The sequence below is a fragment of the Monodon monoceros genome, unplaced genomic scaffold (assembly GCF_005190385.1).
Source record: "Monodon monoceros isolate NGI ecotype Baffin Bay Population unplaced genomic scaffold, NGI_Narwhal_1 Super_Scaffold_16, whole genome shotgun sequence".
NCBI classification, from domain to species: domain Eukaryota; kingdom Metazoa; phylum Chordata; class Mammalia; order Artiodactyla; family Monodontidae; genus Monodon; species Monodon monoceros.
In genome coordinates this window covers 68770329-68782658 of record NW_021703772.1, presented here as the reverse complement: position 1 = coordinate 68782658, position 12330 = coordinate 68770329, and the positions used below count along the sequence as shown (strand labels likewise).

Genomic DNA, 12330 nt, shown 5'->3' with positions numbered 1-12330 from the left:
TATAAAACATTCAATCAGCCTAACAAAGTAGATGTTATTCTCCAAATATATATCAGAAAAGGAAACTGAGGCACCAAGAAGGTAAACTTGATCAAGTTCACCTAGTTACTGTCAGAGCTGGGGGTCCAGCTAATTCCTCTAAACACATCCTACTTAAAAACCCAAGTGAATTCAACTCTGAAGGCACCAAGTATCATACTGAAGAGTCCAGAACTTTATCAGTGAGAGTTTTAAGGAGTTAAGATAGCTTTTTAAGCCAAGGCATGACCTAAGTACTTTGAGCAGAAAATATGGAAAAGTTTTTAAGGGCTTGGGCATCACCACTTAAGTGTGATTTGGCGAGTTCATCTCTCTCAGGTGCAGGGTTCTCCTCATAAAATAAGGATAATAAGAGCATGTATCTTATGGGATTGTTGTACTCATTATTTAGTACATGAAATTCATTTACAATGACTTTTGGCTCTGATAAGTCATCAGTGGTATGCGATTTTTATTTCAGAAATAGCTCTCTGATGGTATTGTAGAGAATGAATTGTAAAGGGAGGGAGGCTTCAGCCCTCAATCCTCCAGAAGAAGGATGAAGAGGGCTTCAACAGAGCACTTGGCAATGATGGAAACGTGGGGTTGGCATTAGGAGATATTTCAGATGTAAATATTGAAAGGAATTGGTGACCAACTGGGTTTAGGGAGAACAGACAGCAAACAACAGAAAATGACCCTGAGGTTTCTAGATTAGATGGCCAGATAAATGTTGATGTCTTAACATTTTATACTCCAACTGTTACTTCCCTGCGAATGAATTATCCTAGGACTCTCTCTACCGCCACCAGTAATTGATTTAGTGACTATTTATAGCCAAAAAATAAAAATAAAAACAACACTGGAAGCCAGTAGAAGCCAGAGAAGTCGGTTCCTCCCACTAAGTCTAGCCTATGCCTATAGCCCTAAGCTGACCCTGTTCTCAAGCCCCTTGGGTGAGAAAGTAACTGAGTAGTTATTCCACAAGCTGGCAGACAAGACAGCTTCTTTTCAGCACCAAACCTGTTTAGAGGTATGGTGCTGGTGGTGGGGAAAAGGGCTGTTGAACAGAGCCCACCCACCGTTTTAGGACATTTTGTTTTCACTTGGGACAATACTGAAATAAAATTTTCAAACTGTGAGGAGGAGTGTTTCTTGAGAATTCTTATTTTATCAACAAATACAATTGATCAAATCTAAATTCTATACAATAACTAGAGTCCATGAAATGTTATGAAGTTTAGTTATGTAAAAGAAAATGTAGTTTATGTTACTGTTGTTACTATATACTACTGGACGGAGCATGAAAATGTATAAACTGAAAGTTTAAATGAACACCGAAACACATTCTAGGCAAGATCCTCCCTGGAAAACTTTCTTGTTGCTTGAATTACATGCACACAAAATATATTTCTAGTTTTCTCTAAAGACTACCATCTTTATCTCTACTTATACAATTCAGAAATTAAGAGGGCTGAAGATTTGCATGCCATATAACATACAAAGCTATTATAAAATTTATTTTGGAGCTATTAAAGTTTTAACTAAACTACACTGCCTCTTTAATAAGTTTGTATTATGTATAGTGACAAAAGGTGAGAGGAAATACACATAGACAAGTTTATTTTAGATTTGGGGAACAAAGGAAGAGTGGTAATTAACCCTAAATTCTGGTCTCCATTTATATAAAAGCTTCTTCAATTCCTAGTCTATATCGTGTTTTTCTTTTAAAATAATTTCAAGAAAACATCTTGGGGTTTAGAAGATGGAAATGCACATTAGTCACTCTATGATTCAAACATCCTGAAAGCAGAGATAAGGTTGGATACTCCTTTGCATCTCCTCCTACTGTTTCTCTAGTGCCTAAGACCTTACCTGAGAGAGAGGTGGCACTCGGTATGCATCTTCACCTATACTCCTAACAACACAGCATTTTCTATAAGGCCTTTTCTCATAATTCTTAGAGATGGTAGACTCAATCTTACCAAACCAAAACCTCTTTTGAGTTGAGTTGAATCAAACAATACCTCTGGGACTTTGTACTGGTCCCAGCATGACTGGTGCCCTGTCTGGATCTGGTCTCTGACTGGATCAGAAAAGGACTTCCCTCAGTCCCTTCTCATCCTTTAGTTCTTTAAAAGCAACACAAAGATAGGGACATTTCTGATTTGCTAAAAAAAAAAAAAAAAAAAAGTTGCCATTGCACTATGTCTGAAAGCATAGTGGCAAAAATACAGAAACACTCTGACCTCTAAAAATAATGCATTTTAAGTCCTGTTTTCCTACTGAGTTAAGACCTTTATTTCTCTTGGAGAAATTTACTTTGATTTTTCCAAATGTTTAGAGTGGCTTGATAATTTAAGGTAAAAATCACACATCTAGATGTGATGGAAGCAGTTTAGCCCTTCAACTAGCTAGCTCTGTTGCATGACACACCCCAAACCAGATGAGCAATAAATTAAAGGATGACCAACTAAATGGTTCTTCTGTTACCGTACTATTAACATCATCTCCAAACTATGAGCTAGTTAATAGCTGAAGTGTTTGCTATTTCTCAATCACTATTGCTTAAAAAAGGTGTTTTTAAAGTACATGTATTATGCTATTAAAATACATGCCCATCCTTATATAAGCTTCAGCGTAATTATAGTTTTGTATAATTAGAGTTTTATGTCAAAAGATTTACAGCTTTATCACCTCAAGCAATATTTCACAGCTGCCAAGAATGATTTATGCAATAATGACTTAAGCTGTAAAATAGAATCCTCAAAGGAAGGGCTGTCAAATATTCCTACTGCAAATAACTAGGTTTTAAAAAATTGATATTCTGGTAAACAGCAAGCCCAACTGGACCTGGTAAAATCACATAAAGGAATATTGTAGGAAGCATTGCTTCACAGTGGTGATCATGCAGCTCACCATACACCACGTCAATGTGAACTCCTTGCATAGATCAAAAGTTTAAACTGCTTATAAAGCCTCTGGGTCACTTTGGAAAACAAGCTTTCAGAAATAATGCCATGGGCATGTTTTTGTTACTCCAGTGGGAGTGAATGGAAAAAGTGGAAACAGTATATCTCAACTTTTTGTTAATTTGCTCATTGTGCTTATTGCATCACGATTCATGTTACAATGAAATGCTAAATAAAGCATAAATAAAGGAAGCATTTACTGCATATACTTACAAAACCAAGAACCTCTCAAAAGTAAATGACCTCAATTATAAAGGATTAAGGAAACTTTGGGAAACAAACCAATGAAAATGTTGGCGATCTTGTCCTTTCCTGCTTTTATAAATGTAGAGTGCCTGGCAGGGAAGACTTTCAAAGCATTTGAACTTCACAAGCTCTGACTGATTTTGCAGTTGCCATGTGAATAAAACTAATACACTCAGAAGATTCTATTCAAGGTATCTGAACTAGTAGCAAAAACACAAGTTTATTATATTCAGAGCAAATAAGTCTAACTGTGTCTTCTCAATCTACAAAGGTCATTCAAATTAATATTTTTCTTTGGAAAAAAAGAAAAAGCTGGCCCATCACCTCATTTTCCCCATTATCAATAAAAGCAAAATAGGCAGCATTTGTCATTGACTCTGAGGATACTCAAGCCCTTGTAGATTGAGTCACAACTGAAAATGAAGGCAACAGAATCAAAATTATCACCAAAGGTTGATATTTATATACCTAAACAAGCTTCCAAATAAAGATTCCTTGTCTAAAACAAGGAGGTTTTAATTCATATAACCAAGCAAATCACTGATGGTATGATTTGCATTAGTCAATGTACCAGCACTTTTACTGTAGAAATTTTTATATCCATGTTTGTGACTCCACATTAAATTGGTTTTTAAAGGTGTTTTGAGATCATTTTACAGTCACATTGTACAAGTTACACTAGGCTTCCAAACATCACCATTTTACTTGCAGTTTAATAAATAACACTCTTTTCTATCTGAAAATATGGTCTGAAAAATATAGTTAGTATCTAAGTGATCCATACAGTCCAGATTCATTTTATACTTAAATTCTACAAGTTGAAAAAATTCTTAAATGTACCAGAAAACATTAGGACCAACACACCCTACAGTAACCACAATACAGACTATGGGACATCGTGATAGATACTCATATGGGAAAAAATGTCAGACATTCAACTGTTGGCATCAGATACACACACAAAAAAGATGAACTGCATTTGAGTAGTGAGAGCCTCTGTCCAAGAAATGCTTTCAAGACAACAGAGCAATTAAGCTATTTCTAGTATGCCAACCCTACTGATTGAAAAGTAGGGGGAAAATGAGAACTTTAAACTCTATTTTGACTGGTAATGATATAACTGATTTCATTCCAGATTAATCCAAAGTTATACAAACCTGTTCCAGTCACACTTTGTTATTCATACCCACTTAAGATGATGTTAAGGAAAATCCAGTAATTAAGAGTTGTACATTTTCTATCATGAAATATTTAATTATAAGAAAATAAGAGGAAGAGCTAAACCTTTTCCCTGTTAGAATGTATTTTACCAAATGATGAGTCATTATATGATATAAGCTATAACATATCACTCATTTACTCGTTTATAAATCTTAAGAGTTACCTAAAAATCTGACCAGATACCCCTCTGCCTCACTGATTTCTATCAATGGAATTTAAAAAATGATAAGCAATATCAACAAAACAAACTATAACATGCATTTTTAATTGATTTATCTTTAAGTTCTAAATTGTCAGATATCATTAAGCATTCACATTTGAGAATGTATATACTTTAAAATGGGTATATCTGAATATTCGTACATGTGAGTTAATATACATATATTATGTATATAATGAATGCATGCCCATTTCTTTGAGAACTATTACAGGTCTAACATGCTTATGCTCCCATAGCAAGCCTAAAAGAAGGAGGAGTGCCCTTGAAGTTGAGGTATGACCTTAAGTTTCAGATGCCAGTTTTGCTGCAGCTATAAAAATGAATACTAATAATTCTACATATCATAGTTCCTTTTCTCCATTTCTTACTTTAGGAAAAATCTTGAATACATGAACAGGCTTTATTATTTGAATATACATAGGTTTACTAGACCAATTTTATAAGTTCCTATATATCATCCTTAATCTTATACAAAAAGGATCAAAAGAAACAAGAGGCATTGCCTACCAAATAAAGCCGAAGAGCCAAGAGACATCTATAACAGTAACAGTCTTAGTTCCAGATATAATTTTTCTACAAGACTTTGTGAAATATTTTCAAGTTCAAGCAAATAAAACCTTATTTCTCTCCTACTAAATGCGTATCAACGCAACCAGGAAATTATTGGCTTTTAAGTTATTCCTTAGGGAAGACAGTAAGATTGATTTGTGGCATTTTGTCCTCAGTGACATTAAGTTACTGGACTTTTGAAGAGTACAGAGTACCCTTATTCAAAAGAGAAATTGTCCCTACTAGTCCACTAATGAGAGTCTCCACATTTCTTGAATCCTGCAACACTACAAGCAAATCATATATCTCCAATTGAATATTAGGGGATTCTCTGACTATGAACTTTCAGTAATCAATTGTCAAAATTTCATTTTAATGGAATAAAACATAAGGAATCCTAAATGCATAAACTTTACCATTTTTGTGATAGTAGGTGACCTCCACTTTCCTCTCCTCTGACCCCAGCAACGCCTGGGCAATTTGGGCAATATCATGCCTCTTGGTCTCGGGCCCATGGAGGAAGTCGCAGGTGCATGGCTTTTGCATGACATCTGGCCTGGAGAAACCAGTCATCTCGCAGAACCCATCGTTGCAGTAGATGATGGCACAGTTCTGCACTCTGGCATTTGCAATGATAAATTTTTTATCTGTAATAAAAAGATAGTAAGGCATCTTTTAAAAAGCTTCCTCAAGATTCTCATAAACACTGGAACAATTTGTTGCATAATAGGAGATCTGAAATGCAGGTGCTTCCCAAATTGCTAACTGCCCAGATTTTAAAAGGAAAAAAGAACTCTAAATAAGAAATTAATGGTCCTAAGTAGTTTTAACAAAAAGTATTAAGAAGCTTTTCTTCAAATTTTGAGAATATCATTTCCCAAATAGTCTACTTCTCAAGCCCTGTAACTCTCAAGGGTCCTAATGCACATTCAGATAAGCAGCTGGCCCATTGATAGTTCCAGAATGCCATTTAATTGTAAGGTATTTTCCATGCCAAAACAGTGAAGCATCCTGTAGCTGTCAGGTTCCTCATTTCAACCTTGGCCCTTAGAGTACAACTTTCTTAAAGTAGTTATTATTCCTGGATTTGGCTTTTCTCTATCTCTCTAAGGCATACTACACACATCATGTTAAAAAAAAAAAACCTGAAACTATTAGCAATGAAATTATTTCACATTAATTAGTAGTTTAATAATGCAAAGGTTCACCTTTTCATAATATATATTATCCAGAAAACAAAAATATTTACATACACACACACACACACAGTAAATATCATGTTATCACCTTTTCACATTTACTTTGGGGGACCCTGCATTTTTGTATGGTAGTAGGGATTTTAGTACAAAGGGCTTATTAATTCTGATCACAAATTATATTTACTATTCCCAAATAAAATATGAAACAGGATACACAAGTTTATTTTGAACACAAAGTACTATATCCTCCCATCACTAAATGCAGTGCCAAAATAACTGCATAATGCACAAATGTGTGTTAATGTAGTTTTAAGGAAATGTCAAATATAAATGAACAAGTATAGGATCTAAAATTAATGTATTTATATAACAATTATTTATTCCTCATAATTAGTGCATATGAGAATATTACATTTCTCTGCATTCAGTCTTTGTGCGATTTACTTATTACACTTCAATTTTTAAATTTCTAGTGGAAATTTAAGGGGATAATGAAGGGACAAAAATATTCTTTAAATAATGAACTGTTTGCCTTGGGAATCAACACGGATCAGATATTACTTTTCCCAAATTATCCAGTTTGGGATTTGCATTGATTCAATGCAAAGTTTAGCTTCTATAAACTAGCAAAAGCAAGCATCCCTGTCATTCCACAGCCTTAGCAATTTAACCAAGGTAATAAAATACAGTTTGCATAGCCATTTACATCGCTGCTACCATTAACATTCTCTTGTTCCAATAATATGCTCTGCCCTGCTCCTGACTTTCTGAAAGTCTACAATAAAACGGCCACAAAATATAAACCCATGTTACACTAGTTCGTTCCCTGTAAGATAGTAGAAGAGTAGGGCATTAAGTAGCAAGGCAGATAATGGAGCAGTGGGAGAGGAGGATCAAATTGCCTCCTATAATGGAGACCATAATCTAAAATGTAAATCAAAATTAATATCACAGGCAGAACACTCGAGCTGCCATTCGAACCTCCTGACTCGGTTTCACAGCCTCTGAACTTGACAGAGCCCCGGAGTTGCCGTCTCCTCAGCTTGGAAGCGGCGGACGCCAAGTGCACTATCAAAGCAGAAAGCGAGGAAGAGAGAAGAGAACAAATGAACTTACTTTGCCCTTCAAATTTCCGTATGATTGTCCCCAAAAATGTGTTTTGTGGTGCCACATGCCCCCTGCGAACAGGCATGTTGACCCCGGTCTTCCGAGGAGCGCTCCCCGCGAGCTCCGGAGTTCTCCCGGGATCTCTCCTCGGCTAGAGCCCAGGCCAGCGCGCGAGCCGCTCTTTGTGGCAGAGCATCCTCTTTTGAAACCAGAAATCTCTTCCCATTAGCACCACTTCTAGACACCCGCTTTCCCCACCGGAGTCCAATCCATTCCCCTCACCTTCCGGAGGGGGCCTCGCACCGGACTGCCGCGGCGGAGAGGCTTTGGGGGTGGGGAGCGGGAAGGAGGCGGGGTGAGGGGAGCTGGCAGGGGACGGAAGGAGGGAGGGAGCGGTGGGGGGCGGGGGGCGGTGGGGAGGGGGCGGGGAGTCACAAGAGCAATCGATCTGTTTCTCTTCTCCCAAACAGCGTCGATTTCCCAGCGCAAATGGGCTTAACCTGGCGGTGGCCCAGAGCTGTAAGGATGGCTAAGGGGGGAGGGGGGGAGGGGGCGGCGGCGGGACGGAAGACTTGGGCGGCTTTTGCAGGAAAGGGAGAAAGAATAGGAGGGTGGGGGGTGGTTGACGTTTCTATCCCCGCCCTCTCCCCCTACACACACACACACACACATACACACGCACGCACGCACGCACGCGCTGCCTTTATCCCGGGAGCTTGGGCGCCGCCACAGCTCGGATTACTCAAGCGTGCTTTAGCGGAAGCCAGCCAAGAAATCTCCAAAACTCAGTGACAAACAGCTACTCTGGGAAGGTGATCTCCATGGCCACCAGCTCCAGGGCCCCATTCCTGAGCTCCTCACGCCGCGGTAGCTAAAACACCCTTAGCTGCAAAGAAAAGACAGGTGGGAAAACGGTCCCTCAGTGAAGACTATTTCTAAGCCCTGGTGGCTCAGGAGGTTGAAGATTGAGGATGAACCACTGAAGGGTGCAGGTTTCGCCTCAGGGCGCAGCTCGGAAGCCTGGGCTCAGCGGAGGTGGGTGCTGAAGCCTGGGCTCAATCGGCACTCTGTCCCAGCCCGGCGCTGAGCCGCGCCTCCCAAAGACCGGAGGCTGCTGGCGCCGCGCTGAGCATGCCCGGTTTCACTGCTTGAACCCCTGAGGAGTTGCAAGGTTGGGGGTGATGAGGTCTCTCCGCGCTGAAGGTTGCAAGAAAGATAAGAAGGCCAAAGACTGTGTAAGCAACTGGTACAAAACAAGGAAGGAGTTTGAAATGGGCGAGGCTGGGCAAGAGGGGGCAGGAACAAAAGGTGGGTGGGGCTAAGAGTGACCAGCCTTGGTGTGACCTCCCATGCCACTCATCTCCTGAACACACTAGGGACACCATTCTGCTTCCTTCTACCATTTCTAAGAAATCACCTCGTATATGATAGGAAAGGGTTCAAGGGAGAGAATAGTCCTCTCTGCTCTTGCTTCTCAGAGCCTGCCAACACGGCAATCTCATGGTATACATACACTTCTGCCCAAATAGTCCTCCTGGAGACTTAGGAAATCATATGTGACAAGCCATGCCAGGGGAGGGTGTTTTCTAAGCTGTTTCTCTAGTTTTTCATGCTTCTTTCCCTTCATTTATGTCATCTCCTCCCTTAACCAAGTAGTCAGCCCTTTCCACGCCCCTTTCTCTAAATAGAATTTGCCACCACTACAACCTACAGAACAAGAAGACAGACAAATCTCTTATTTCTGCTGGCGATAAGGGTCCTATCAAAACACCTAGTTACATGATGGAGTTTTGGGTGTTCTCGCAGCCCATTAACCTGCTTTGCCTGTGCCTTGAGTAACTCGGGTTCATAATTTTTCAGTTACAACCTCGAAGTCTGAAGTGAAAAAAATGAGAATGGAACTGCAAAGGGCTAAGAAGGAGGGTTAAATTAAGACGGTGAGTCATGTGGATTGTAATAAATAACGAGGAAATAAACATAACTTTTATTTATGCTCCAGAAAACTCAAGCCAAGGGGGGGAAAAAAAAAAAAACAACAAGAACATAAGCAATTCTCAATCTTTCCTATCAGAAAAACGAAAATAAATCAGGAACATTGCCTGGGAATGTTGAATTTTCCAGTTAGATTTACTTAAAAAGAAGAAATCTATGACAACCCTTAGGCTCTTATGGTAGCTTCAGCTTTCCTGAATCCGTGAAGTTCCCTCTCTCGGAATATAAAAAGCCACTCTCCTCCAATGTACGGCTTTATTTTCTCCCCGTTTTCAGTAAAAGTAGATCTTTCTGTTTGCTGACTGCAGCTGAGCTTGTGAAACGACAAGAGTTCGTCTCCCAGGTACTAAACGTTTGGAGCTATCCATGGTGCTGACTCTGACTATGCCGTTAGCACTGCTCTCTGTCTACATCCAGCCACAGACAATAGAACTGCAAACTCAGGCAAGTGTCCCTGATATGTTCACATAGACTACTTGTCTTCACTGGATGTCCGAAGAAACACAGAACGCTACTTGCATCCCATTTCTAAAATACCTTCTTTCTCTACTTAGCTTCTCAGCTGAACCCAAGCTCAAATGTATTCCTCCCAAAATGCATCAAGGACACCAGAAAAAAATGAACAAACCACACATTGTGTGCATTGTAATTAAGGTTTCATGTACACTATAAAGGCATAATAACACAACACTAAGCTATGGAAAGGTTGTATGGCAAAATTCTGTTTTCAAATCACATGTAAATTCAGTGAATGAATATTGCTTTAAAGAGAAACGGGCATTTCCAAATGCACACATTGGAAACACATTTATCTGTCATATGACAAGATGTATTGGCATGCAGAAGGTAACAGTGCATAATGTCTCTAGTTATGAGTCTGATACAAACTTTCACAGATTATTGAGTCTGGAAACCCTTGAAATTCCACCTTAAGGGAGGGAAAGTGGCTTCTTCAAGAGGAAAAGCGACTTTTTGTTCCCCAAAGTATTCTTTCTTTCCCTACCACCTTCAGTGTGGTCTCTGTTCACTGGTTCTGGGTAATTACACAATATAATGGTTAAAGTTCCATTGTCTGTGTTCATATGAGCAATCACTGTGGGCTTCACATTTTTTTCCAAGTTCATTTAGCTCTAAGATTAGTTCTATTAAGGATTCAGTGTAAGATCATAGGACATTCTATAACCTATATATCATAATTGATTGATCTGAGCAGAAGATTAAAGGCATCCTGTTTCTAAATTACCCCAGTAATCGTGTTCATGCATTATACAGTGGTACAGTGGAGACAAGTACATCAATCCATATTCAGCCAATAATAGAATCAAATGAGAAGATGGCAATCATGGCTGCTTGCTGGCTGGAAAATCACCCCTCCCTTCAGTCCCACCTTCTATAAAAATGAACTTTAGATTTTGTGTTGAAGCCAGGTTTCATAAGTTTTTAGCAATTTGGGACTTTTGTTTGGAAGTCCCAATACTGAACAAAGCACATAAGTTCCACTGCTGAAATCCTATCAAGTGTACAGATTAACACTGAACACAGGATACTTATGGGTGAGGATAGAGAATAGATTCAGATGTATTCTTAAAATTACTTGTCTCTCTTACTTTAAAATTAAGTAGTTTAGGATTTACAGTATGTTAAAACTTTTTAACAATGCCTACCACATAGTAAGTACTCCATAAATTTCATACACACAAAATTATGTTTTGCAAGTATGCAAGCCCACAGAATTAATGGAGCCCTGCTTAAGAATCCTACATTAGAAATTATTTAAGTATCATACATTAATGCTTGAATCTTTAAGGAAATAGTAGCAACCATTATGGGATATTTAAGTGGCATTCTTATACTGACAGAGAATGAAAACTTTTTGGATCAAATAAACAATATAATTTGTTTCATATTTTTCAATAGCATAGAATAGAAATCAGTGAAATTAATGTGAAGTTTTCTCAATTTGGCAAAAATAGTTTAATGATCTAATGACCACAATGCAGCATTACAAATGCTGTTTTAATGTGGCCTTCTATGGTAATCCTGGGTATTATCGTAGTAACTGGGTCACATTAAACCTAAGAAACATCTGACTTTACAATTACAAGTTAGGCAAATTTTGGCCTGTATTATCATATGTAGCTCTACAATATCTTAAGAGGCAGAAATGTTAAGGGCATCCATTAAAATAACAATATTTCTCTGCAGCATGGATTAGTGAAAAAGGCAGGAAAAAAACTGGGCTCTAACCTGAAATTGCCATTTACAGCAGAAACCAATAAAAATAGTTAAGCCCTCTTGTTCAGAGCTTCATTTCTAAAATCAGTATAATCCCAATTTTCAGTTTTGTGTAAAGAATAACCAGGAAACAGATATAAAATGCTTAGTATAAACTCTGACAGGTAGTGAACATTTAAATAACAGCTGTTCTACAATCTAAAATTAGTAAACTAACAATATTAACATTAACATATAGGACTTAACTAATTTATATTAAGGCCATGCTAGTTGTGCGTGGTGGGGTGAGGGGCATGAAAAGTATGAATGGGTAGGTGAATTGTACCCATACTCATTAGTCTAAGTGATTGAGACTCATACCAGTGACTGTTCCTAACATATTAAAGTAACATATTTCGTTAGAAACTTGAATATTCCTTCAGAAAATTTAGATGCTTTTCTGATAATGTGTTTTATATATTAGTTTTAATCCAAATGGCTATTGTTCATTTCACCTGAGATACTTTTGTGATAACACACTCCACATTATAGTTTTTATCCAAATGGCTAATATTTGGCTTATCTCATTGAT

The 12330-nt window shown here is 38.2% G+C and overlaps 1 protein-coding gene across 1 annotated transcript in view; it reads right to left on the bottom strand.

Moving 5' to 3' along the window:
• Window positions 1–7846, bottom strand: part of KCNH7 (potassium voltage-gated channel subfamily H member 7) — a 454727-nt gene extending 446881 nt beyond the window's left edge. The window contains exons 1-2 of the mRNA XM_029225430.1: window positions 7542–7846; window positions 5643–5873 (exon numbers count right to left, since the gene is read on the bottom strand). Coding sequence (XP_029081263.1) covers window positions 5643–5873; window positions 7542–7617 — 307 coding nt within the window. The 5' untranslated portion in view covers window positions 7618–7846. The remainder of the gene's footprint in view (window positions 1–5642; window positions 5874–7541) is intronic.
• Between the last annotated feature and the right edge of the window lie 4484 nt (window positions 7847–12330).